The sequence below is a fragment of the Microcaecilia unicolor genome, chromosome 12, assembly GCF_901765095.1.
Source record: "Microcaecilia unicolor chromosome 12, aMicUni1.1, whole genome shotgun sequence".
Taxonomy (NCBI): Eukaryota; Metazoa; Chordata; class Amphibia; order Gymnophiona; family Siphonopidae; genus Microcaecilia; species Microcaecilia unicolor.
In genome coordinates, this window is record NC_044042.1 from 254,743 (window position 1) to 277,692 (window position 22,950).

A 22,950-nucleotide genomic window follows, 5' to 3' on the forward strand; every position below is an offset into this window, starting at 1 on the left:
TGCTGCTCCTTATCGGTTGCCTAGGAGGGCGATCATTGTGGCTCAGAGATCACCACTATCACCAGTATTATTTAATGTTCTTATGTCTTCCTTGGGTCATATTTTGGAGAATGAGGGTTACTTAAGTTTCATTTATGCTGATGATATTACTATAATTTTTCCTGTTGCTACTACTTTTCAGACCCTAATTCATATTGTTTCTCATTGCTCTCTTACTATCACCAATTGGATGTCATCTCACTATTTGAAATTAAACAAGGGAAAAACTAAAGGGGTTGTTTACTAAAGCTTAGCGCGAGATCAGCAGGGCCCGTAGGAATAAAATGGGCCCTGCGCAGATAACTTGAGCTAAGCTTTAGTAAACAACCCCCTAAATTTCTATTAATAGGGGCACAGAAGGATCAGGAAATGAGATCAGATCTGCTGATTGATAGGAAATGTTTTGCTCTTGATAAATCTATAAAAATTCTGGGTGTTATATTGGATAATAAATTATCTATGGAGCATCATATAAATTCTGTAGTAAGGAGTTCATTTTATAGCATGAGAAAGTTAAGGGTTATTTGCAAATATTTGTCAGTAGATCTATTTTAATTAGTGGTACAGTCTCTGATTATTGAAACATTATCTATTTGGGTTTACCAAAATATCTGTCGAGAACAATTCAAACTGTTCAAAATGTGGCTTTACGCCCAATATTCTCCCTTAAGAAAACAGACAGAATTACTGCCTACTTTGTTAAGCTTTACTGGTTAACTGTTGAGGCCAGGATACTTTTTAAGCTGGGTTGCTTGTTATGGAAAATTGCCTATGGACAAGTTCCATCATAGATGATTTCTGTTGTTCATTACTCATTGGTGAGTTATTTAAAAACGTTCAAAAACTGGCATTATTTGATTTCCCGAGTCCCTGAGGTATTACTTCAAAGAAATTTTTAAATTATCTGTTTGCCTTTCAAGCTGATAAATTTTGGAATTTTATACCAATTAATTTACAACTTACTACTAACTATAATTGACTGCAGTTACCTTTATTATCTATTTTTCTCTTATGATACTGTTTAGGTTCAAGTACGTCTTGTAATCATATTTTGTTCTAGAATCTCGAAGAATCTGCTGTGAACTATTTATATGTGAACGGCGGGCTATAGGTGAATGAACTGTAAGTTGTGACCTGGCTTGGCCACTGTTGGAAACAGGATACTGGGTTAAATGGACTGTTGGTCTGACCCACTATGGCTACTCGGATGTTCTTAATGCAAGACAGCTCTTTTCTCAAGCCTTTAAAGAAAGATGCAACTGGTTAGCTAGTCAGGCATACAAGGCCTAACTCCAGCTGCATATACTGAAGCAGGACTTCTACTCCTGAAATCATTTTCCTGCACCTTTTCCGACTTCATATCCAAATCGTCCTTCAGTCAGTCACCCTTATTTCTATTGAACTCCTAATACACTCCCACCTCTGCTTATACCCAATGTTGTCTATTAAGATGCTATTAAATGAATTTGGGGAAAATCCACTATTTCTGGGATAAGCAGTATAAAATGTTTTGTACATTTTTGGGATCTTGCCGGGTATTTGTGACCTGGATTGGCCACTGTTGGAAACAGGATGCTGGGCTTGATGGACCTTTGGTCTTTCCCAGTATGGCAATACTTATGTACTTATGCTTTAATGTGTATTGTGTTGACATTGTAAGTGAGATATGATGCCATAATGTGTACTGTTAATTGAATGTTTACTGCTGTAATTACCTGTTGCCTATGTCCAGCTTATTATTACTGTACACTACATTTGGTGAATTGTTTCATTAAGGTGGTAAATATATCTAAACAAATAATGTGGGGGAAGGGATTTTGGACTTAGCTCACATCTTTTTTAGGAGAAGCTCAAGATGAATTACATTCAGGTACAGTAGGTATTGTCATGTCCCTAAACAGCTTACAAACTTAAGTTTGTACTGGAGGCAAGGCAGGGTTAATTGACTTGCTATGCTTATTGTACCTAAGGTGATAGAAAGCTATAGGGGAGGGAAAGGACAATTTGCCTTTATCTGCAATCTGTTACTATCTTACTACGTTCACCCCAATTCCCTGTTACAGGTAATATTCATTCCATTACTTATACCATCTACCTGGGACTAGTAGCATTTACCTTTCTAGTTTCTGGTGGAATATATGATAGAATAAAGGCTGAAGAGTCTACTAGTATGACCTGGGTAACTGGCTGAAGGAAACTAATATCAAAAGAAAGAAAATCTTACAACAAGTTTTCCATTAATTTTGGAAGAACAAGTAAAGACTGCGTACTATGAACAGCTGACTGTATATTCTAGTACACCTGTTGCATTCTCTCTTTCAAGTGTCTGTTTCATTGTCTGTGGATCTTGGTTGTATTTCTTGGATGCCGCCGTCAACTACTGAAGAGAAATCCCCAGCACTTAGAAAGCATGGGGTTGCTGTCTTGGTCTTGTCCCTGGTACTGGAGCGCCTCTCAGGTAGCCTCTCTTCATATGACAAGGATTGGGTGAGGATCGCATATTCCTCATCTGACAGGACTGCATTGGCATCACCATTCAATTTGGAATCTTTTAAAGCATAAAAAATAGAAAAGAAAAGAAAGATGTCATTCTAAGACAATTTCCTCACATGTGCTCCTTTCCTGGCAGATGACACAAATTGTTCTTAGCATCTCTGACTTCTGCAACTGCCCTACCAGGAAAGATTTCCATGATTATTTCTGCTTAGAAACTGAATGCAGGATAATCTACATAGCATTTTGGAGGAGAGAAAATCTACCTTATGATCTAGCAAGAAAAGGCCTATCATTCAAATAAAACTTATCCCACCACCATTTAGCATCCTCCACTAACAGACCATAATATACACAGAGAGCACCTAATACCATGGTTAGGGGACAATGCAATGCCTTTCCAAGATCCTTTGCACTTTTTTGCCAGTGCAGTTTCAGCGAGAACCAAAAACTTTAGATTGAGTATCCTAGTTCTCGCCTCCTCCCCCCCTCTCCTCCCTCCCACACAGAATGAGCCCCCTCTCAGACCCACTTATAGACCCCCCTCCCCAGGCCTACCATCCATCCCCTAATGGTCTAGTGGGTAGTTAGGGCCGTAGAAACCCCCAGTCACTCCTTTACATGTCCTCTCTGCTGCCAAAACGGCTGCCGTAATCTCTAGCAGCAGTCACAAAACTGCTGCTGGAGGTCGTGGCAGCCATTTTGAGATTGGAAAGGGCGCTGGCTCGTTCTGTGCATGGGGAGGGGGTGGCAGCCATTCTATGCAGGGGTAAGCTGGACCCTTGCAGCCAGTTTCAGTTATAGTTTTGGTTTGGCTTCTGTTGAAACTGAGCCGCAAATTTTGGTCTCAAATTGAGTTTCAGCCGAAACCGAAGAAACTGAATGTCGGTCACTCTCTACACTGAAATGCAACAGTTACGGAAATGCTCTTTCCGTCTCTGTTTCTCGCCTGGTCAGAGACATACACAAAGTCAACACTAATGCATACAGATATACATATACACAGTCAGATATTTCACATATACATGTGAAGTACGTGAACACACAGATTCTCATGCAAACATACACACACAAACGTACACACAAAGAGGCTGGAAAATAGTTCCTCTGCTACAACATTCCCTGTCCCTGCTGAACTGGTTCCTAGTGATTCAGAGGTGTATTTCATTTTCTTTGCTGTGAAACCTATTAACTAAACTTCCTTAATGGTTGCTATAAATGGTGACATCTAAACTAAACTATACTATAGAGGCAGGTATCCCGCCAAATCCCTTAAGAAAAGGTGCAAGGCAGGTAACAACAACAAAAAAAGAAGTACCTGAAAATCTTCCAGAGCATCACCATATAATGTTTTAAAAACTAAACAACAAAGGTTTAAAACAATTCATGCTTCTATGGGGAGCCAATGAAGACCAGCAAATAACAGGGTCACATATCAAATCTACTCTTCCTAGTAATCAGCCCAGCATCTGTGTTCGGAGTCAACCTTAGCTTCTTCAATAATTCTGCAAATACCCATAAATAGTGAATTACAATAGTCCAGAGATGACAAATTAACAGCCTGAACTAATACTCTGAAGTCCTGAGGAAAACATAAACATCAAATTAAGTGCAATTACTTCAATTTAAACATAGATTTTTTTTTTAATTACAGCATTAATCTGAGGCTCCACTATTAAGGAGACTAAATGTACCCCAAGACCCTGGACTTCCACTGAAAGACATGACCCATCCAATAATATAATCTGATCCAGTATAGAACCCTAATTAATTGCAAACCACAGTAACTTAGTTTTTTCAAGCATTCAATTTAAATGACATTGTACTGAGCAGCTTTTAATTTTATCAGTAGCAGATGTCAGCTTTCCCGTTAACAAATTAATCATTTATAGAGAGCAACAGAAAAAAAGCCATCTGCATATGAAAACATCCACTCACCTAATTCCAGCATAACAGTACTCAATAAGGTCATAAAATCATTATACAGACAAGGGGAAATAGGTGATCACATAGTGAAACCCAAAAGGAGGATTTTATTTATTTAAAATATTTATAGACCGTACGATCCAAAAGTGCTCGGCAGTTCACAAAAATACATTTATGAAAACAAGGACAGGAACAAAATATATCTTCACATTCTAACTAAATGATAGTCTGTATAACCTTGGAATGACATTGTACTATTCAAGTATCAAATGCCTGTTGAAATAGCAAGCAGGCCAATATTCAGTGGTTCTGGTTCACTTAGATTGCCTGTTCCCACCTAATTGCCGATATTCAGCATTTAACTTGGCAATGCCGCTGAATATTACGTCTGACTGGCCCCCCATGAAAGTGGGTCGGTCAGGGACAGGTTAGGGAGCATGTTGGGGAGTACATAAGTGCATGAGTGTTGCCATACTGGGTCAGACGGAAGGTCCATTAAGCCCAGAATCCTGTTTCCAAGTTACAAATACCTGACAATATCCCAAAACAGTACAATACATTTTATGCTGCTTATCCTAAAACTAAGCAGTGGATTTTCCCCAAGTCCATCTTAATAATGGCTTATGAACTTTTCTTTTAGGAAGCTATCCAAACCTTTTTTTAAATCCCGCTAACTGCTTTTACCATATCCTCTAGCAACGAATTCCAGAGTTTAATTACACGTTAAGTGAAGAAATATTTTCTCCAATTTGTTTTAAATTTACTACTTTGTAGCTTCATTGCGTGCCCCCTAGTCCTAGTATTTTTGGAAACAGTAAACAAATGATTCACATCTACCCGTTCCACTCCACTCATTATTTTATAGACCTCTATCATATCTCCCCTCAGCTGTCTTTTCTCCAAGCTGAAGATTCCTAGCTGCTTTAGCCTTGCCTCATAGGGAAGCCAACCCATACCCTTTATCATTTTCATTGCCTTTCTCTGTACTACTACTACTACTTATCATTTCTTTAGCGCTACTAGACGTACGCAGCGCTGTACACTTGAACATGAAGAGACAGTCCCTGCTCGGCAGAGCTTACAATCTAATTAGGACGGACAAACAGGACAAACAAGAGATAAGGGAATATTAAGGTGATGATAAAATAAGGGTTCTGAACAAGTGAATAAGGGTTAGGAGTTAAAAGCAGCATCAAAAAGGTGGGCTTTTAGCTTAGATTTGAAGACGGCCAGAGATGGAGCTTGACGTACCGGCTCAGGAAGTCTATTCCAGGCATATGATGCAGCAAGATAAAAGGAACGGAGTCTGTACTTTACTAATTCCATTATATCTTTTTTGAGATGCGATCACCAGAACTGCACACAGAATTCAAGGAGTGTTGCACCATGGAGTTATACAAAGGCATTATAACTCCTCATTTTTGTTTTCCATTCCTTTCCAAATAATAACTAACATTCTATTTGCTTTCTTAGCCACCGGTGCACACTGAGCACGGGGTTTCAATGTATTATCAATGATGACACCTAGATCCCTTTCCTGGTCGGTGACTCCTAATGTGGAACCCTGTATCACGTAACTATAGTTCAGGTTCCTCTTTCCCACATGCATCATTTTGCATTTGCTCATATTAAATGTCATCTAATTCCCAGTCATAAGGTCCTCTTGTAAGTTTTTACAATTCTCTTGCGATGTAACAACTTTGAATAACTTTGTTTCATCAGCAAATTGAATTACCTTACTAGTTACTCCCATCCCTAGATCATTTATAAATATGTTATAAAGCAGTGGTCCCAGCACAGACCCCTTGGGGAACCCCACTAACTACCCTTCTCCATTGAGAATACTGACCATTTAACCCGACTCTCTGTTTTCTATTTTACTCCACAATAGAAAACACTACCTCCTATCCCATGTCTCTCCAAGTTCCTCTGGAGTCTTTCATGAGGTACTTTATCAAATGTCTTTTGAAAATCCAGATACACAATATCGACCAGCTCACCTTTATCCACGTGTTTGTTCACCCCTTCAAAGAAGTGTAATAGATTGGTGAGGCAAGATTTCCCTTCACTAAATCCATGTTGGCTTTGTCTCATTAATCCATGCTTTTGAATATGCTCTGTAATTTTGTTCTGTATTATAGTTTCTACCATTTTGCCTGGCACCGATATCAGGCTCATTGGTCTATAATTTCTCAGATCACCTCTGGAACCTGTTTTAAAAATCGGTGTTACACTGGCCACCCTCCAATCCTCTAGTACCATGCTTTTATTTTAAAGATAAATTAAGAAATAACTTAATCTCTCTGCTATGGCTTTGTCTTCCCTGAATACCCCTTTTACCCCTTGGTCATCTTTGCCGGCTTCTTGCTTTTAATATACCTAAATACGTTTTTACTATGTGTTTCTGCTTCCAATGCAATCTTTTTTTCAAAGTCCCTCATTGCCTTTCTTATCAGCACTTTGCATTTGACTTGACATTCCTTATGCTGTTTCTTATTATTTTCAGTCGGATCTTTCTTCCATTTTCTGAAGGATTTTCTTTTAGCTCTAATAGCTTCCTTCACCTCACTTTTTAACCCTGCCGGCTGTCATTTGGCCTTATTTCCTCCTTTTATAATACATGGGATATAACTGGTCTGGGCTTCCAGGATGGTATTTTTGAACAGCATCCAGCTGCTCCTCTAAGTTTTTTTTCACTGCTTTTCTCATTTTATCATAGTCTCCATTTTGAAAGTTAAATGCTAAAGTATTGGATTTCCTGTGTGTACTTACTCCAGAGCTGATATCAAATCTCCTCCACTCATTCCACCAATAAGAGCCAACCTCATCAGTGATGTCACAATGGCTTGAATGCCCGATACTTGGCTCACTTCTGATATTGTGATGTCATAAGGGAAAGGGGGAATGAGAAATGGGACTTGATATACCGCCTTTCTGAGGTTTTTGCAACTACATTCAAAGCGGTTTACATACATTCAGGTACTTATTTTGTACCAGGGGCAATGGAGGGTTAAGTGACTTGCCCAGAGTCACAAGGAGCTGCAGTGGGAATCGAACCCAGTTCCCCAGGATCAAAGCCCACTGAACTACTACTACTATTTAGCATTTCTATAGCGCTACAAGGCGTACGCAGCGCTGCACGAACATAGAAGAAAGACAGTCCCTACTCAAAGAGCTTACAATCTAATAGACAAAAAATAAATAAATTAAGCAAATCAAATCAATTAATGTGAACGAGAAGGAAGAGAGGAGGGTAGGTGGAGGCGAGTGGTTACAAGTGGTTACGAGTCAAAAGCAATGTTAAAGAGGTGGGCTTTAAGTCTAGATTTAAAGGTGGCCAAGAACTAACCACTAGGCTACTCCTCCACTAGCAACATTCCATGTAGAAGCCTGCCCTTGCAGATCATCAATGCGGCCACGCAGGCTTCTGTTTCTGTGAGTCACATACGTGCAGGACGTCAGACTCACAGAAACAGAAGCCTGCGCAGCCTTCTACATGGAATGTTGCTAGTGGAATAGCAACATTCCATCTAGAATCTCCAATAGTAGCAGCATTCCATGTAGAATCTCCAATAGTAGAAACATTCCATGTAGAATCTCAAATAGTAGCAACAGAATCTCAATAGTAGCAACATTCCATGTAGAATCTACAAATAGTTTCAACATTCCATGTAGAATCTCAAATAGGGAAAGGGAAATGGGACTTGATATACCGCCTTTCTATGGTATTTTGCAACTACGTTCAAAGCGGTTTACATACATTCAGGTACTTATTTTGTACCAGGGGCAATGGAGGGTTAAGTGACTTGTCCAGAGTCACAAGGAGCTGCAGTGGGAATCGAACACCAGGATCAAAGTCCACTGCACTAACCACTAGGCTACTCCTCCACAAAACAAAAATGTCCAGGACTAAAACTTAGACATTTTGAGCTAGACCTGTTTTTATTACGAATAAGGCATAGAAAGGTGCCCCAAATGACCACTGGAGGGAATCAGGAATGACCTCCCCTTACTCCCCCAGTGGTTACTAACCCCCTCCCACCCCCCAAAATTGTGATTAAGAACATTACATGTCAGCCTCAGATATCATACTCAGGTCCATTACAGCAGCATGCAGGTCCCTGGAGTAGTTTAGTAGCAGGTGCAGTGCACTTCAGACAGGTGGACCCAGGCTCCTACCTCCCCCTACCAGTTACACTTGTGGAGGAAACTGAGCCCTCCAAAACTCACCAGAAACCCACACTACCCACATGTAGATGCCCCCTTCACCCGTAAGGGCTATGATAGTGGTGTATAGTGGCGGAATCGGAGAGAAGTAGACAGATCATGGATGCTTTCCAAAGTGTTTTGCTCAGACAAATGGTGATGGAACCCACGAGGGAGGGAGCGACGCTGGATCTGGTGCTCACAAATGGGGATAGCGTGTCAAATGTCCGAGTGGGTGCCCACCTGGGCGGCAGTGACCATCAAACGGTTTGGTTTGATATGACGGCTGTAGTGGAGGGCAGCCACTCAAAACTCAAAGTCCTCGATTTCAAACGTGCTGACTTTACTAAAATGGGGGAATACCTGAGGAAGGAGATGATGGGCTGGGAGGAAGTACAAGAAGTGGAAGGACAGTGGTCCAGGCTGAAGGAAGCTATAAATAGGGCCACAAACCTTTATGTAAGGAAAGTAAATAAAAGCAAGAGAAAAAGGAAACCGATATGGTTCTCCAAACAAGTGGCTGAGAAAATAAAGGCTAAAGAGTTGGCGTTCCAGAAATACACAAAAACTCAAGAACAGGAACACGGGAAGGAATACCGGAGGAAACTGAAAGAAGCCAAGAGAGAGATACATCTGGCGAAAGCGCAAGCGGAAGAACTAATGGCTAGAAATGTAAGGAGGGGTGACAAAAATTTCTTCAGGTATATTAGTGAAAGGAGAATGACTAAAAAGGGAATTGTGAGACTAAAAGATACTGCGAACCGCTATGTAGATAGTGATGAAGAAAAAGCAAATTTGCTAAATAGATACTTTTGTTCTGTTTTCACAGAAGAAAATCCTGGAGCAGGACCGCGATGGACTGGAAAAAGTACAAATGAAAATGGAGTGAATACAGCATCATTTACAGAAGAGAGTGTGTATGAACAACTTGTAAAGCTAAAGGTGGACAAAGCCATGGGACCGGACGGGATCCACCCCAGGATATTAAGGGAGCTCAGAGAGGTTCTGGCGGGTCCTCTTAAAGATTTGTTTAATAAATCCTTGGAGACGGGAGAGGTTCCGAGGGATTGGAGATCGGCGGAGGTGGTCCCTCTTCACAAAAGTGGTGATAGGGAAGTAGCTGGAAACTACAGGCCGGTAAGCCTCACTTCAGTTATTGGACAAGTAATGGAAGCGATGCTGAAGGAAAGGATAGTGAATTTCCTGGAAGCCAATAAGTTGCAAGATCCGAGACAACATGGTTTTACCAAAGGGAAATCGTGCCAAACGAATCTCATTGAGTTTTTTGATTGGGTGACAGGAGAATTGAATCAGGGACGAGCTATGGACGTAATCTACTTAGATTTCAGCAAAGCTTTTGACACGGTTCCCCACAGGAGGCTTTTAAGTAAACTGGATGGGCTGAAGATAGGGCCTAAAGTGGTGAACTGGATTAGGAACTGGTTGACGGACAGAAGCCAGAGGCTGGTGGTGAATGGAGTTAGCTCGGAGGAGGGAAAGGTGAGTAGTGGAGTGCCTCAAGGATCGGTGCTGGGGCCGATTCTGTTCAATATATTTGTGAGTGACCTTGCCGAAGGGTTAGAAGGTAAAGTTTGCCTATTTGCAGATGATACTAAGATCTGTAACAGAGTGGACACCCCGGAGGGAGTGGAAAACATGAAAAAGGATCTGAAGAAGCTAGAACAATGGTCTAAGGTCTGGCAATTAAAATTCAATGCAAAGTGATGCACTTAGGGAATAGAAATCCACGGGAGACGTATGTATTAGGTGGCGAGAGTCTGATAGGTACGGACGGGGAGAGGGACCTTGGGGTGATAGTATCTGAGGATTTGAAGGCGACAAAACAGTGTGACAAGGCGGTGGCTGTATCTAGAAGGTTGATGGGCTGTATCAGAGAGGTGTGACCAGCAGAAGAAAGGGAGTGTTGATGCCCCTGTATAAGTCGTTGGTGAGGCCCCATCTGGAGTATTGTGTTCAGTTTTGGAGGCCGTATCTTGCTAAGGATGTAAAAAGAATCGAAGCAGTGCAAAGAAAAGCTACGAGAATGGTATGGGATTTGCGTAACAAGACGTATGAGGAGAGACTTGCTGACCTGAACATGTATACCCTGGAGGAAAGGAGAAACAGGGGTGATATGATACAGACGTTCAAATATTTGAAAGATATTAATCCGCAAACGAACCTTTTCCGGAGATACAAAGGCGGTAGAACGAGAGGACATGAAATGAGATTGAAGGGGGGCAGACTCAAGAAAAATGTCAGGAAGTATTTCTTCACGGAGAGAGTGGTGGATGCTTGGAATGCCCTCCCGCGGGAGGTGGTGGAGAGGAAAACGGTAACGGAATTCAAACATGCATGGGATAAACATAAAGGAATCCTGTTCAGAAGGAAAGGATCCTCAGGAGCTTAACCGAGATTGCATAGCAGAGCCGGTAGTGGGAGGCGGGGCAGACTTATACGGTCTGTGCCAGAGCCAGTGGTGGGAGGTGGGACTGGAGGTTGGGAGGCAGGGATAGTGCTGGGCAGACTTATACGGTCTGTGCCAGAGCCGGTGGTTGGGAGGCGGGGCTGGTGGTTGGGAGGCGGGGCTAGTGCTGGGCAGACTTATACGGTCTGTGCCCTGAAGAGCACAGGTACAAATCAAAGTAGGGTATACACAAAAGTAGCACACATGAGTTGTCTTGTTGGGCAGACTGGATGGACCGTGCAGGTCTTTTTCTGCCGTCATCTACTATGTTACTATATAGTTGGGGTTAGTGGGTTTGGGGTGGGTTTTGGGGGGCTCAGCACACAAGGTATGGAAGGGAGTAATGGTCAGATGTGTACATGGGAGCATCTTATGAAGTCCACTGCAGTGCCCCCTAGGGTGCCCTACTGCTGTCCTGGGATGTCAGGGGGACCAGTCTACTAAAAATGATGGCTCCTCCTACATCCCAATGGCTTGATTTTTGATGTTTTGCACATGGACCTTTTTTTTTTTTAAATGCCCCCCCCCACAAAAAAAAACGTCCAAAATCCAAAACATCCATAGTATTTTCAAAAACAAAAGATAGACGGTTTTGTTTTTTGGAAATTACCTTCTTTCCTGTTCAGAATTTGAATGTTTTGTGTAAAACGACCAAATTCAGATTTAGATGTTCTATTGAAAATGCCCCTCCACATGTATAGGTTTGTAATATGTATTGCAATTTCCTTCTAACGTAAAGCTTCTTCTCCGAGGACAATCAGGCTGCTTGTTCTCACTGATGGGTGACGTCCACGGCAGCCCCTCCAATTGGAAACTTCACTAGCAAAGGCCTTTGCTAGTCCTCGCGTGCCCATGCGCACCGCGCATGCGCGGCCGTCTTCCCACCCGAACCGGCTCGTGTTCGTCAGTCTTCTTTTGTCCGCGCTCGGTACGGTCATGTTTGCGCTGTTCGCGCCCCTTAAGTTGACCCTTGCGCGTCTTTTGGACTTTTTCGCTTAAAAAAAAAAAGGGATTTCGGAGAAGGGCCTTACGGTCTTTTTCCCTTCCCCGTATTTCTAGTTTTTGGCCCCGATAAGTTTTCTTTCGGTTTCTGGGTAGGCCCCTTTGAGGCCTCGGGTCGAGTTTTTTTCTCCCCCTCTTTTTGGTGCCTTACCGCAATTACGAGTTTTGATTTCGCCGGCGTGATTTTTCCGCCCATGTCATCAAAGTCTCCCAGCGGCTTCAAGAAGTGCACCCAGTGCGCCCGGGTAATCTCGCTCACTGATAGGCACGCGTCGTGTCTTCAGTGTCTGGCGGCTGGGCACCGCCCGCAGGCCTGTAGTCTTTGCACCCTTTTACAGAAAAGGTATCAGGTAGCGAGATTGGCCCAGTGGAACGTTTTGTTCTCGGGCTCTTCGTCGGCATCGGCACCGGGAGTATCGAGTGCGTTGACGTCAACAGCGTCAAGACCTCCGCCCTCGGCCGCGACTGTATCGATTGCATCGAGGCATCGATCCTCTGCATCATCGGGGCTGAGACATCGGAAGGCTGCGTCAGCGTCGGTGGTATCGGGACCTCCACTAGTGCTGATGTCGTCGGACGGTGGTGCTTCGTCTGGAGTGCAGGTGAGGGCTGTCCATTCCCCTGCTGGTGGCGGTGAGCCTTCGGGTGGGTCTCCCCCTACCCTGAGGGCTCCTCTGTGGTACAGCCCCCCCGAGACCGACCTTCTTCGGCCTTGGCCCCGAGGAAGCGATGGCTGGATTCTATGTCCTCCTCGTCGGTACCGGGAAGCTCCAGTGACATGCTTCGTCAAAGAAGCATCGACACCGGTCTCCTTCCCACGTCTGTACCAAGAGCTCTGGGTCGCCGAGGGAGTTGGCACCCAGCAGGCATCAGCACCGGGAGGACCGCTCACCCTCTGTTCAGGAGGTGTCGATGCGCTCCACCTTGGACAGCCCGGAACAGCCTCCACGCCCGGAACAGACTCTGACTTCGACTCCTGCATCGGCTTCCATGTCTTTCTCCACAGCCGCCCTGCACGAGAGTCTCCGGGCCATTCTCCCAGAGATCCTGGGAGAGCTGTTGCGCCCTTCCCCTCCGGTACCGGGGGTGCTTGCACCACCGGTACTGTCGAGTGAGGCGCCGGCTGGCCCCTTGCCCGGGGTGAGGTCTCCGACATCGGTGCCGCTTGCGGTACCAACTGCGGTTGCCTCCCAGGAAGGCTCCCCGACGACGTCGGCGGAGGGAGCTTCGCCGGTGCGGGCGAGGGAGTCTACCTCTTGATGCTCCCACCGTGGCCGTGGTTCCACGGAGTCGAGCCGGGCACGGCTTCAGACACAGGTTCGTGAACTTGTGTCTGATACCGATGGTGAGGCCTCGTGGGAGGAGGAGGAGGACATTAGATATTTCTCTGACGAGGAGTCTGATGGTCTTCCTTCTGATCCCACTCCCTCCCCTGAAAGGCAGCTTTCTCCTCCCGAGAGTCTGTCTTTTGCAGCCTTTGTCCGGGAGATGTCTACGGCCATCCCCTTCCCGGTGGTTGTGGAGGACGAGCCCAGGGCTGAAATGTTTTAGCTCCTGGACTATCCTTCTCCACCTAAGGAAGCGTCCACAGTACCCATGCATCATGTCCTCAAAAAGACATTGCTGGTGAACTGGACCAAGCCTTTAAGTAATCCCCACATTCCCAAGAAGATCGAGTCCCAGTACCGGATCCATGGGGACCCAGAGCTGATGCGCACTCAGTTGCCTCACGACTCTGGAGTTGTGGATTTGGCCCTAAAGAAGGCTAAGAGTTCTAGAGAGCATGCTTCGGCGCCCCCGGGCAAAGACTCTAGAACCTTAGACTCCTTTGGGAGGAAGGCCTACCATTCCTCTATGCTCGTGGCCAAAATTCAGTCTTACCAGCTCTACACGAGCATACACATGCGGAATAATGTGCGGCAGTTGGCGGGCTTGGTGGACAAGCTCCCTCCTGAGCAAGCCAAGCCATTTCAGGAGGTGGTCAGGCAACTGAAGGCGTGCAGGAAATTCCTGGCCAGAGGGGTGTATGACACCTTTGATGTTGCGTCCAGGGCCACTGCTCAAGGTGTGGTGATGCGCAGACTCTCATGGCTGCGTGCCTCCGACCTGGAGAATAGGATCCAGCAGCGGATTGCGGACTCACCTTGCCGTGCGGATAATATTTTTGGAGAGAAGGTCGAACAGGTGGTAGAGCAGCTCCACCAGCGGGATACCGCTTTCGACAAGTTCTCCCGCCGGCAGCCTTCAGCTTCTACCTCCACAGGTAGACGTTTTTATGGGGGAAGGAAGACTGTTCCCTACTCTTCTGGTAAGCGTAGGTACAATCCTCCTTCTCGACAGCCTGCGGCCCAGGCTGAGCCCCAGCGCGCTCGCTCTCGTCAGCAGCGTGCGCCTCAGCAAGGCCCCTCGGCTCCCCAGCAAAAGCAAGGGACAAGCTTTTGATTGGCTCCAGCAGACATCCAAGTGTCAGTGCCGGGCAATCTGCCGGTCGGAGGGAGGTTGAAAGTTTTTCACCAAAGGTGGCCTCTCATAACCTCAGATCAGTGGGTTCTTCAATAGTCCGGCAAGGATACACCCTCAATTTGGCCTCCAAACCTCCAAATTGTCCACCGGGAGCTCAGTCTTACAGCTTCCAGCACAAGCAGGTACTTGCAGAGGAACTCTCCGCCCTTCTCAGCGCCAATGCGGTCGAGCCCGTGCCATCCGGGCAAGAAGAGCTGGGATTCTATTCCAGGTACTTCCTTGTGGAAAAGAAAACAGGGGGGATGTGTCCCATCCTAGACCTAAGGGCCCTGAACAAGTATCTGGTCAAGGAAAAGTTCAGGATGCTTTCCCTGGGCACCCTTCTCCCCATGATTCAGGAAAACGATTGGCTATGCTCTCTGGACTTGAAGGACGCCTACACGCACATCCCAATACTGCCAGCTCACAGACAGTATCTGCGATTTCAGCTGGGCACACGTCACTTCCAGTACTGTGTGCTACCCTTTGGGCTCGCCTCTGCGCCCAGAGTGTTCACAAAGTGCTTGGCTGTAGTAGCAGCGGCACTTCGCAGGCTGGGGGTACATGTGTTCCCATTTCTTGACGATTGGCTGGTGAAGAACACATCCGAGGCAGGAGCTCTACAGTCCATGCAGATGACTATTCGCCTCCTGGAGCTACTGGGGTTTGTGATAAATTATCCAGTCCCATCTTCTCCCAGTACAGAGACTCGAATTCATAGGAGCTCTGCTGGATTCTCAGACGGCTCGGGCCTATCTCCCAGAGGCGAGAGCCAACAACTTGTCCTTCGTCTCGCGGGTGTGAGCGTCCCAGCAGATCACAGCTCGGCAGATGTTGAGATTGCTGGGCCACATGGCCTCCACAGTTCATGCGACTCCCATGGCCCGCCTTCACATGAGATCTGCTCAATGGACCCTAGCTTCCCAGTGGTTTCAGGCTGCTGGGGATCTAGAAGACGTGATCTACCTGTCCACGAGTTTTCTCAAATCCCTGTATTGGTGGACGATTTGGTCCAATTTGACCCTGGGACATCCTTTCCAAATTCCTCAGCCACAAAAAGTGCTGACTACGGATGCGTCTCTCCTGGGGTGGGGAGCTCATGTCGATGGGCTTCACACCCAGGGAAGCTGGTCCCTCCAGGAACGCAATCTGCAGATCAATCTTCTGGAGTTACGAGCGGTCTGGAACGCTCTGAAGGCTTTCAGAGATCGGCTGTCCCACCAAATTATCCAAATTCAGACAGACAACCAGGTTGCCATGTATTACATCAACAAGCAGGGGGGCACCGGATCTCACCCCCTGTGTCAGGAAGCCGTCAGCATGTGGCTCTGGGCTCGCCGTCACGGCATGGTACTCCAAGCCACATATCTGGCAGGCGTAAACAATAGTCTGGCCGACAGACTGAGCAGGATTATGCAACCTCACGAGTGGTCGCTCAATTCCCGAGTAGTGCGCCAGATCTTCCAGGTGTGGGGCACCCCCTTGGTAGATCTCTTTGCATCTCGAGCCAACCACAAAGTCCCTCAGTTCTGTTCCAGGCTTCAGGCCCACGGCAGACTGGCATCGGATGCCTTCCTCCTGGACTGGGGGGAGGGTCTGCTGTATGCTTATCCTCCCATACCTCTGGTGGGGAAGACTTTGTTGAAACTCAAGCAAGACCGAGGCACCATGATTCTGATTGCTCCTTTTTGGCCGCGTCAGATCTGGTTCCATCTTCTTCTCCTCCGAAGAACTGTGGAGATTGGAGTGTTTTCCGACCCTCATCACACAGGACGAAGGGGCGCTTCTGCATCCCAACCTCCAGTCCCTGGCTCTCACGGCCTGGATGTTGACAGCGTAGACTTTGCCTCTTTGGGTCTGTCAGAGGGTGTCTCCCGCATCTTGCTTGCTTCCAGGAAAAATTCCACTGAGAGGAGTTACTTCTTTCTATGGAGGAGGTTTGCCGTCTGGTGTGACAGCAAGGCCCTAGATCCTCGCTCTTGTCCTACACAGACCCTGCTTGAATACCTTCTGCACTTGTCTGAGTCTGGTCTCAAGACCAACTCTGTAAGGGTTCACCTTAGTGCAATCAGTGCATACCATTACCGTGTGGAAGGTAAGCTGATCTCAGGACAGCCTTTAGTTGTTCGCTTCATGAGAGGTTTGCTTTTGTCAAAGCCCCCTGTCGAACCTCCTACAGTGTCATGGGATCTCAATGTCGTTCTCACCCAGCTGATGAAACCTCCTTTTGCGCCACTGAACTCCTGCCATCTGAAGTACTTGACCTGGAAGGTCATTTTCTTGGTGGCAGTTACTTCAGCTCGTAGAGTCAGTGAGCTGCAGGCCCTGGTAGCCCAGGCCCCTTACACCAAATTTCATCATAACAGAGTAGTCCTCCGCACTCACCCTAAGTTCTTGCCAAAGGTTGTGTCGGAGTTCCATCTGAACCAGTCAATTGTCTTGCCAACATTCTTTCCCCGTCCTCATTCCTGCCCTGCTGAACGTCAGCTGCACACGTTGGACTGCAAGAGAGCATTGGCCTTCTATCTGGAGCGGATACAGCCCAACAGACAGTCCGCCCAAATGTTTGTTTCTTTTGATCCCAACAGGAAGGGAATGGCAGTGGGGAAACGCACCTTATCGAATTGGCTAGCAGACTGCATTTCCTTCACTTATGCCCAGGCTGGGCTGGCTCTTGAGGGTCATGTCACAGCTCATAATGTTAGAGCCATGGCAGCGTCGGTAGCCCACTTGAAGTCAGCCACTATTGAAGAGATCTGCAAAGCTGAGACGTGGTCATCTGTCCACACATTCACATCTCATTACTGCCTGCAGCAGGATACCCGACGCGACAGTCGGTTCGGGCAGTCAGTGCTTCAGAATCTGTTCGGGGTTTAGAATCCAACTCCACCCCCCTAGGCCCATGTTTATTCTGTTCCAGGCTGCACTCTCAGTTAGTTGGATAAATTGTTAGGTCAATCTCAGTTATGTCCTCGCCGTTGCGAGGCCCAATTGACCATGGTTGTTGTTTTGAGTGAGCCTGGGGGCTAGGGATACCCCATCAGTGAGAACAAGCAGCCTGCTTGTCCTCGGAGAAAGCGAATGCTACATACCTGTAGAAAGTATTCTCCGAGGACAGCAGGCTGATTGTTCTCACAAACCCGCCTGCCTCCCCTTTGGAGTTGTGTCTTCCCTTGTCTTTGTCTTGCTACATATGGGACTGACGAACACGAGACGGTTCGGGCGGGAAGACGGCCGCGCATGCGCGGTGCGCATGGGCGCGCGAGGACTAGCAAAGGCCTTTGCTAGTGAAGTTTCCGATTGGAGGGGCTGCCATGGACGTCACCCATCAGTGAGAACAATCAGCCTGCTGTCCTCGGAGTATACCTTCTACAGGTATGTAGCATTCGCTTTAATTGTAATCCACCTTGCAGCATTAGTTAAAGGTGAAATAGAAGTCTGTAAATGCAATACAAAAATTCAAGTCCCCATAACAGTCTCTACCTGTAATTACTGGGTTAGTGCAAGCCATTATAACAGACAAAAATACAAAAAATTAACCACAGAATCAAACAAATCAAAGTTCATCTGCTCAGAAAGGGTAAGCATACTGTCCCAAATCCACCTGAAGTTTGCACAAAGGAGCGCTCCTTTGTCATGCTCCTTCATCGGGGCATGATGCCTCTGGTTCAGGCCCGCCTCAAAATAGTCTCGACACCCTTCTCAGACATCACCAGGGGTGGGTGGGTGGGTGAGTGGAGGTTCATTTGTTCTGGGTAGGAACCCAAAATAGATGACAAACAGGTAGAACAGAACAGTTCATTTAGCTTGAGTGCCAATAGCAAAGTGCTAGGAGGGACCAACAGCACATGTAAACTCCTCACAGTAGTCTTGTAAATATTCCTTTAGTCATCTTTCCTGACCATATATCAGGAACCCATTTTAGTGCATTCCCTCTACTATATTCAGTAACAAATTGTGGTCCACAGTGTCAAATGCAGTGAAAACATAAAACTGCAGTAGAGTCGTTTTGGTTCCCCTTACTCAATTCTGATTGAACAATTGACTTTAATGCAACCAGCAGAGTTTCTGTACTGTGGAACCTCCCGAATCCATTTTGAGATGGTAACAGTAAGTCTGATTGCTGGATAAATTCCAAAAGCTGAGAAGTACAAGAAACTCAACAAGCTTAGTTAGAAAAGTAATGCTCGCAACCAGTCTAAAACTTGATGATTGTGGTAAGTCCAGTCCCATGGCTTTTCGAATGGGTGTCGGAACAATATCCCCAAATGAAGGCTAAAACCAACCAGATTGCATGATATTAGCCAAAGAAGTTAACCAATCCACAACAAATTCTGGTTGGTTTACCAAAATGTAAGCTGAGCACTCATCTAGAAAACAAGGAGATTTAGAAAGATTTTTAATCAAAGGAGGTACATCAGTAATAGTAACGATGTGAAATGATGCCCGGCATCTGTCTCTCAGGACACCAGATTTTAATGTATCAGTAGTTGATATGGGGACAGATCCCTGATCAAAACTACGATAAATAACTTAAATTTTATTTGCAAGTTGTTTGCCACTGGTTGCTATGCATATTGCCTCCTAGTGGTGATGAAGCATGGAAATACTTGTTGCCTATGATTTAAATGTAAAATGCATTCTTTGAAATCCATTCACAGTGATATACAATGGCTAGATATATTATCATACTTGTTTTAATTGTATTATGCTTTCCAAAACCAATGGAATATTTGGGAACTGCCCCATTTAAACCTCTTAACTTCCTTCCAGGTCAGACACACAGAGACAACAGACACAAACACCGGGGTTTTACAGAATTCTATAAGCCATGCTTTGCATGCTTTCCCTATTTGTTTGACTATTAAAGTAAATGTTGACTTTATTTCCGATGTAATAAGCAAATGAGATACATGGAGGCTCGTTTTCAAAGCACATGTTACAACATTACATAGGTTACTACGTAACTTTGTAAGTCTATGTGCTCTGAAAATGAGCACCATGGTGTACAAAAGTGGAAATGGTAAATTGGAAGTGAAGTTAGTTAAAATCAAAGTTAATGTCAATGGTTAAAGGTTTTTAGCTGGCATCTCTAGTCACTGGGTGGGTGGGAATGAGTGAGGATGTGGGTAGACAAGGGCTTACACAAGTGGGTGAGATTACGAACTTAAATAGTGAGGGAGGATTAGTAAATGGATGAGCTTAAGGGACAAGACACATTGCAGGGGATTAAATGTAGAGTGGGGGGGGGGGGGAATTAGAGAGTATGACTCTTGGACTTGGGGGGTTCCAGATTCAGATGGCCTGTGTCTATGGATCCCAAGTTGTGGATTCTATTTCTGGTAATGGCTGATTGTTTTGACTTTCCTGAAGAAGTGGAACCCATGCAGTTTGCCAGATTCAACTCTGACACTTTGTTGGGAAGACTGGATGGACCATGCGGGTCTTTTTCTGCTGACATTTACTATGTAACTTGCATTTAGTTCCCATGGAAATACAAGGAAGTTAAACTGTGTTGAAATACAGTTTAAGCATTAAAATGGAAGCAAAAATGTTGCTAATTTTCAGCAAACTTTGCTGCGTTGGAATTAACTCTCTATGCAGGTCACTGACATGATTAGCATGGGCTTCTGGTTAGTACCAATGTTTTACTCTGATAAGCGTAGTACAGTTCATTATCTCTTGACTATGCCAGTGTGGGCTTTTTTCTTGACATTTCAGATTATACAGTATTTTGCCTTCATTCTCTTTGGGCTATATTTTAGCATCACACCTCAGTGCCCTCCAGAATGAGTCAAAGAATCTGCTATTGGTTGCTGAATTTATATACAAAGAATACCCCAAATAAAAAACAAACAAACAATCACCCCACACTGCACAAACCAATCAAGCATTTCTGAGCTGCTTCGCTGCACAATAGAACCCTTACCATGATACATGAAGATCAATGGAAGCTTAGCACATCCCAATGCACAGAGTTTTTAGGGTCCCTTTTACTGAGCCGCGGTAGGCTCTACACACATACAGCGTGTGCCCAAATGAGACCACCACCAGGCCAACACGCCCCCAGGCAGAAATTTCAGATCTGGTGCACATCCGTAACAATGATTTATTTCCTTCCAGCGGTAATTGGCAGTTGGCGAGTGCCGACCAGAGCCCTTACCGCTAGATCAATGGGTGGTGTTAAGGGCTCAGGCCGGTTTTAGATGTGCACTGGCTTCAGTTTTACCATATGCCCTTGTCCTGTCACATTAAAAAAACACTTTTTGCAGCCGCAGTAAAAACAGGCCCGGTGTGTGCTTCATACACGCACCTACACTGCTGCAGGCCACTTTTTACCGCAGCTTAGTAAAAGGGCCACACAGTGAGGGAAAGTAACACAAAAACATTGAAGTACAAGAAAACAAACAAAATGATTGCTCCTAACCAGAACGAGAAATCTAAAAATAAGGCTAGAAATCCAAACACATCCACATATAACAAATTATTTTAAATTATATATTATAATGTCAAGAAGGCAACAAGGAGAATAAAAACATTATCACCAAACAACCTCAATTCCAATTATCACACATGAACAAAGCCTATATAATTTTTTATATCAAAATAGCAGCCAGGGCCGTGCCTAGGGTCTCTGGCGCCCCCCTGCAGACTATCAGTTGGCGCCCCCCCCCCCCCCCCCGTAAAAATGATCACCCCCCCCCCCCCCCCATGAAAATGATCGCTCACCACTTGCCACACTGAAAGGAATTGTCAGCAATATTCTTAGAAACAAATTGCTATACATTGCAAAATAAGATAGCAGATGTAAATTCTCAAAGTGGACATATTCCAAACACAAAAATTAAAATAAAATGATTTTTTTCTACCTTTGTTGTCTGGTGACTTTCTTTTTCTGATCATGCTGGCCCAGTATCTGATTCTGCTGCTATCTGTCCTCTTAACTCCGTTTCCAGGGCTTCCTTTCCATTTATTTCTTTCCTTTCCTCCTTTCTTCTTCATTTCTTGCTCTATATCCATTTCCAGCAATTTCTCCTCTCTCCCTGGGTCCTGCCCTCCCATCCATGTCCATTCTTGTCCCTCTCTGCCCTTCCCTCCTCCATCCATAGCCAGCAATCCTCCTCTCTCCCCTCCCCTCCATTTCCAGCAATTTGTCCTCTCCCTGGGCCCCCATATCCATCCTTGTCCCTCTCTGCCCTTCCCTCCTCCATCCATAGCCAGCAATCCTCTCTCCCCTCCCCTTCCAGCAATTTGTCCTCTCCCTGGGCCCCCATGTCCATCCTTGTCCCTCTCTGCCCTTCCCTCCTCCATCCATAGCCAGCAATCCTCTCTCCCCTCCCCTTCCAGCAATTTGTCCTCTCCCTGGGCCCTGCCCTCCCATCCATGCCTCTCTGCCCTCCCATCCATTCAGGGTCTGCCCTCCCTCTCACTCCCCATTCCATCCAGGATCTATCCCCCCTCTCTCACTGCCCCCTCTTTTCGGCTCCCAGTTCCCACCTGCGGCTGCCCCTAGTTCCAGATCCATTGATTCTCCCATCCACCCCTGCCCCAGGCTTGACCCCATTCTCCCTCCTGCTCACTTTTCAGACCCCAGTTCCAGCTCCATGCCCCTTCTCCCATCTGTCTCCCACCCAGTCCTTTCTGCCCATCCGAGTCCCCCTCACCCCATCTGTCTCCCACCCAGTCCCTTCTGCTATCCAAGTGCCCCCCACCCTCACCCCATCTGTCTCCCACCCAGTCCCTTCTGCCCATCCGAGTCCCCCTCACCCCATCTGTCTCCCACCCAGTCCCTTCTGCTATCCAAGTGCCCCCCACCCTCACCCCATCTGTCTCCCACCCAGTCCCTTCTGCCCATCCGAGTCCCCCTCACCCCATCTGTCTCCTACCCAGTCCCTTCTGCTATCCAAGTGCCCCCCACCCTCACCCCATCTGTCTCCCACCCAGTCCCTTCTGCCCATCCGAATCCCCCTCACCCCATCTGTCTCCCATCCAGTCCCTTCTGCTATCCAAGTCCCCCCCCCCCCCCACCTTCACGGTCACCCCATCTGTCCCCCACCCTGCCTCGTCTTCTCCCTGCCACCCGTCTTTAAAAAGAAATTGCCAATGCCGACGCGATAGCGAGCGCAGCACCTCGTGTGCAAGTAAAAGAAGCGAATCCGATCATCTCATTGGGCCTTCCTTCACTGTCCCGCCCTAGAGGAAATAGGAAGTTGCGTCAGAGGAGGGCGGGACAGTGAGGGAAGGCCCAATGAGATGATCGGATCCGCTTCTTTTACTTGCACACGAGGTAAATTTAAAGGGCTGGTGCGGGAGGG

The 22,950-nt window shown here is 46.1% G+C and overlaps 1 protein-coding gene across 1 annotated transcript in view; it reads right to left on the bottom strand.

Annotated features, from left to right (window-relative positions):
* Positions 1-2,357: 2,357 nt before the first annotated feature.
* KCNC4 (potassium voltage-gated channel subfamily C member 4) overlaps positions 2,358-22,950 on the bottom strand; it is a 46,897-nt gene continuing 26,304 nt past the window's right edge. The window contains exon 3 of the mRNA XM_030221272.1: positions 2,358-2,587. Within this exon, the coding sequence (XP_030077132.1) occupies positions 2,358-2,587 (230 nt within the window). The remainder of the gene's footprint in view (positions 2,588-22,950) is intronic.